Source organism: Sinocyclocheilus grahami, unplaced genomic scaffold (assembly GCF_001515645.1).
Source record: "Sinocyclocheilus grahami isolate Dianchi unplaced genomic scaffold, SAMN03320097.WGS_v1.1 scaffold92.1, whole genome shotgun sequence".
NCBI lineage: Eukaryota > Metazoa > Chordata > Actinopteri > Cypriniformes > Cyprinidae > Sinocyclocheilus > Sinocyclocheilus grahami.
Genome location: NW_015505271.1, coordinates 1,975,240 through 1,980,573, shown reverse-complemented (window position 1 = coordinate 1,980,573; position 5,334 = coordinate 1,975,240). Strand labels below are relative to the sequence as shown.

The 5,334-nt window shown below is 36.1% G+C and overlaps 1 protein-coding gene across 5 annotated transcripts in view; it reads right to left on the bottom strand.

Annotated features, from left to right (window-relative positions):
- LOC107587348 (UDP-N-acetylglucosamine--dolichyl-phosphate N-acetylglucosaminephosphotransferase-like) overlaps nt 1–4,889 on the bottom strand; it is a 5,846-nt gene extending 957 nt beyond the window's left edge. The window contains exons 1-10 of one of the 5 annotated variants that reach the window (XM_016275100.1): nt 4,714–4,889; nt 4,079–4,140; nt 3,868–3,988; nt 3,160–3,373; nt 2,895–3,041; nt 2,413–2,497; nt 2,053–2,241; nt 1,798–1,885; nt 1,485–1,640; nt 434–953 (exon numbers count right to left, since the gene is read on the bottom strand). In XM_016275100.1, coding sequence (XP_016130586.1) covers nt 888–953; nt 1,485–1,640; nt 1,798–1,885; nt 2,053–2,241; nt 2,413–2,497; nt 2,895–3,041; nt 3,160–3,373; nt 3,868–3,988; nt 4,079–4,110 — 1,098 coding nt within the window. In that variant the 5' untranslated portion in view covers nt 4,111–4,140; nt 4,714–4,889 and the 3' untranslated portion in view covers nt 434–887. Of the gene's footprint in view, nt 1–433; nt 954–1,484; nt 1,641–1,777; nt 1,886–2,052; nt 2,242–2,412; nt 2,498–2,894; nt 3,042–3,159; nt 3,374–3,867; nt 3,989–4,078 lie in introns of those variants that run through there. The other 4 variants (XM_016275098.1, XM_016275095.1, XM_016275097.1 and 1 more) reach the window with 4 other exon arrangements.
- Nucleotides 4,890–5,334: the final 445 nt, after the last annotated feature.

The window sequence follows — 5,334 nt, the reverse complement described above, 5'->3', positions numbered from 1 at the left end:
AGCAAAGGGTCTGAATATTTAGGACCATGTGATATTTCAGTTTTTCTTTTTTAATAAATCTGCAAAAATGTCAACAATTCTGTGTTTTTCTGTCAATATGGGGTGCTGTGTGTACATTAATGAGGAAAAAAATGAACTTAAATGATTTTAGCAAATGGCTGCAATATAACAAAGAGTGAAAAATTTAAGGGGGTCTGAATACTTTCCGTACCCACTGTATATGAAGCTTAAAGGCTGCCTTTGTATTTTAGGAAGGGGACCGTCAAATTTGAGAACCTGGAAAAGCCTAACATTATGTCTGGGTTGTGTTTGATTTCTGGTCTGAATACCGCATAAGAACAGTATAAATATAAAGCATACAAAATGTAGAATAATTTATAAAAACTGTATAAATATAAAGCACATTTTCCTTTCCAGAAACTAGTGTGGTCCATTGTCATTGTTGGTTTATTCAAATGAGTCAAAGGCATAATATTAGAACTGACACAAAAAATATTACTGCATATATCAAGTAATCTTTCAGAAATGTCCTCAAAAATTTCACCAACTGCCTAAAATATCACTGAATGTAACATTTTCATATAATCCTTCAAAATAGAACCTACTCTTTTCAGGTCAACCCAAATTATTGGACATCTTTATGCAGACATTGTTCATTATCTACAGAGCTTTCATGTCCCAACGAGAATTAAGGGCATATGTATAGACTGTCCCTGCACATGCAGATGTATCAGACAGAGAAGCTGGAATACAACGTGTCAGGATTCCATACTTTATATAGGACAGGCAGTAAAGTAATCATTCTTACAACAATCAGTTTTGTTTCAGTATTTTGTGTTTTCTCCAAATGAAAGCAGGTTGTAAAGTCTCTCAGGAGCTTCAGTGTTCTAGACGTCGTAGAACAGACGCACAAGATGATACCGGATTCCAAACGTCACGGCACTCCCCAAGACCTGAGAAAGATAATTATATTATTTCAATCCATCCAAACCTCAGTTTCCTTTGAAGAACCAGGATTTACACTATATTTGAAAACCTGCACACATGAGGTAGTCTAATTCTGAAATGTGATTTCAACACCTGGAAAGGTCATGTAAATTAATCAAATCTTAAAAAGACATGGGCATTTTTATAATGAATATACATTTTTGCTAGTTATGCCAATCTCTAAAGTATTTTATCAGGTAGAAATTGTATAGACACAGAGAGAAAATCCCTACCTTTAAAACAGGAAAAGAGTGGAAACCCTGAAGAACAATCAACTCATAAAACTTTTTTTTTTTTTAATTTACAGAAACTAGGAGTGCGAGAACCACTGTCAGATAGGACTTATGATAATGATCAAAAAGATGCTTCCTCGTACATTAGCGAGGATGTAATGCCAAATATCACAACCTTCTTTATTGTTTCAAACCACTTTGAATTGAAATAACCATAGTTTAGCACATTAGCTCTCAACTCTGTAATAAATTCAAGGGATTCACCTGTATTAACAGCATGATTGCAGTCAGGTTTCTCTCGTGGGTAGGTCCCAGCACTTTTAGTACCAGGTTGATAAGGGTCATGTTGTTACACTCAATAAACTCATCATCTCCTTCCTGCCCTCTACGCACATCCAGGAGCCATAACATTTCTGCCACCTGCAGGATAAAAGAGGAAATCACATTCAAACACAGAGGGAATACCAAATAGGAAATGCTCCTGGCTCTTTTGTTGCAGAAGTATCATTCTTTTTAAACAAACATTCCTAAACCTATTTCTAATGATAAATACTTACAGTGGCATGTGTGTGTTTACCTCCAGAATAAGTTGTCCTAATTTGCCCAGGTCCTTCTGTTTGAACTTGGAGTAGCTCATGCCAAGCTTTCCCGTGTCAGACTGTAACCTGCATTAATCAGTTTTAGAGGTCAAGCTCTCATCTCACAACCATCTCATAACCAAAGAGTTTAACACTTTAAATGCCCACTTTCAATGACTGTCAAAATAAATTCTACTGCAAATAAAAAGGAATCTGTTATAGCTTGATTTTAAAATGTTAGTGTAATAACCCACCTAGGCAGGCGATGTCTGGGACAAGGAATAATGTGAAACAGCTGAGGCAGAGAGTAAATGAAGTTGATGACTTGAGGGATGAAGAAAAGCAGCATGGTCTTACTGAAGTGGCCGAGAATCCCAACTACCGCAAACGTCATTCCAGCAAAGTAACAGAAAGTGTCTCCCACAAACACAGAGGAAGGATACCTGATATGAGATATTCAAAGGTGTATTATTTATTCAAATACAGGAGTGGTTGAGGTTGAGATTATTAACAGCACTGCTTGTCAAACTTAGTTTATAGAGTCCAGTATTTAAATTGGCCTGTCTTAAACTAAAGTAAGTACAGATGATCAAATAGCAATAGTTTTAACACACCAGTTGTGGTAGAAGAGGGCTAATGTGGTGAAGAAAAAGGGAATCATGAAGTACAAAGAGAAAACATGGTCATCCCTGTAGTCTCCTGAAAGAGAAACGTCAATCAGAGATCAATTGAACAATGTAAGTTTGAGAATATAGCTAAAGACTTAAATAAAAATCAAGCAGTGTCAGAGAGGTTTAAAGAAATTTAGGATCATGTGACACTGAAGACTGCAGTAATGGCTTCTGAGAATTGAGTTTCGCCCATCACAGGAATAAATTACATTCAAAATACATTAAAATAAAAACAGTTATTTTACAATATTAATGTATTTAACTGATCAAATACATAACACACTTTGTGAGCTATTATTTCAAACTTTTGAACAGTATTGTACATAGAAATTATAGAAATTATGCATATTTTAAGAGCTTACAAAGAAATTTGAATCTAGGTGGAAAATTAGCTAAAACAGGTTGAATGTAAACCCTCCTCTCACCATTCAGCTCCAGTAAATTAAAGAGGATGATGGAGCCAGATATGAAGAGAGCTTGCCCTGACTCAATGCCATTGATACCAGCCAAGATGTTAATGGCATTTGTGCAGAACACAGCCAACATTCCCATATATACATAATACAGAATGCCTGAAACACAGTATATAAAAAAATGCTTAGAATATCAACAATCCTACGAATCAAACAAGAGGGCAATAAAATCAACCCATATAGAGCGCAAGTCATTTCAGCAGACTGTCAAACTCACCCAAGTCCAGATGCATCCCCAGCAGGACACGGAAAGGTTTGGGCACGACGATGACAGTGTTGCCAAAGTTAGTGAAGTAGACCATGAGTAGAGGCAGGGAGGCCATAGTGGGCAGCAGTAGCTTGTGTCTCCATCGTAGGTTCAGAACATCATCAGCAAAGCCCAGGAATATCATGCAGCAGATGGCCAACAAAGCACCAATCAGTTGCACAAACTACATGGATATATGCACAAATGCCACAGTTATGACTGCTATTTTATATATTTATTTTTTTGAAAGAAGTTTCTTATGCTCCCTCAGGCTGCATTTATTTGATCAAAAATACAGTAAAAACAGCAACACTGTGAAATATTACTACATTTTTTAAAATAAAATATGTATGTTTTCTATTTATATAATATAATGTACTCCTGTGATCAGTGACAGTCTTTAGTATCACACGATCCTTCAGAAACCATTAAAATATGCTAATTTGCTGCTCATGAAACATTTCTTATTATAAACGCGCAAAACAGTTGCGATTATTAATATTTTTGTGGATATATCATGATAAATCTTAAGCTTTTGTAACATTATAAATGTCTCTGCTGTCACTTTTAATCTAATGTATCCTTGCTGAATAAAAGTATTAAAAACTGAAACCAAACTTTTGAACAGTAGTGTAAGTAAAATGTGTATTATTTATGATTAGGGGATGATTTTGTCACCTCGTTGTGAGGGAACCGTTGACACGGCTCTCCCATGAAGCACTGGAGGAAGGGCACAGGGATGAAGAGGAAGAGAATGATGAGGAAGACTGTGCCACTGATAACACCTTGCGATTCAGGCCTGTTAATAAGGGAAAGAGACAGGAGTTCATTTCAGGTACCAGACATCAAACTGCAATACATACTTTTGATGTGAAAATCAACCACTTACACCTCTTTCTTTATGGTTTTATTTAGGTCCATGCCATAGAGTCTCGCAGATATGAAATGATCCTTAAAAGCAGGAATAAGCTTGACTGTTGCAATGCACCCAAGTGCAGACATACAACAGTTAATGATAAGAGGAAGAACAGGAATTGGAGACATCTTCTCCATGGACTAACACGATATAAAAATACAATATACTGTATCTACTGTACTATATAACAGTTATATGTCGATGAATCTAGTTGAAAACAGCGTTCGCTTCCTGTCAGCAACTTTCAACACTTTTATGTTGCACATCCATAGTGAAGCTGTCATTGGCTTAACATGTTTCTTCGAGGTTGACACAAATTGTATTACATTTCAAATACAACTCTACACCACATAGCTGTATGAAATCGCGCGCATAAATGACAATATGCTTGTTTTCGAACCGACCGCACTGTTTTTTATACAAAAGTACTGAATCAATGAACGGCAGTTCATTGGCTTGATGATGACAGCCTGATTTTCATAAGGTCGGGTAAATGACAATCAATCGATAAAAAGAACTCTGCCCAAATAAGCACCGGTTCGGGTTATAAGTTACTAGTTACTCGTAAGCTTCTTTGGCGTCAAAACGTGATAGATATGTCAGTTTACTGTGCAGGTTTGGCTCTGATCTCATCACAAAACCCACGTCTACTTCCGTCAACATACTGTCTTCGGTCCGCCGACCGGTTACTTCTTCTTCTTCTTCTTATGATGTTTAATGGCGGTTGGCAAACTAGCTTTTGGTGCATATTCCGCCACCTACTGTGATGGAGTGTGAGGCGACGCCATCAAGGGAAATGCTGAATAAAAAAAAAATTTAAATTTTTTTTAATAAATAAATACATAACTAAAAAAAAAAAAAAAAACCTTCTACCTATAGTTTATTATATACATTTGTTATTTTCAGAAAATTAATAAGAGCTTTATAACCTTTATGAGAACTGTTTAACACATTCTGTAATGTCATAGAATTAATGCCGGCAGATTTTAATTCCTCTTTTAACTGTATTCTTTCCCTTTCATATGCCCTACAGTTAATCAGCACATGCGCTACAGTTTCTCGAAGTCCACAATGACTACATTGACCAGATTCGTGGCTTCCTATCATCTGGAGTGATTTATTAAGAGTAGAGTGTCCAATTCTCAATCGAGATATAACTGTATCATCCCTTCTATTACCATAAGCAGTTCTTACGTGTCCTACTTGTTTATTTATATTATACAAATCTC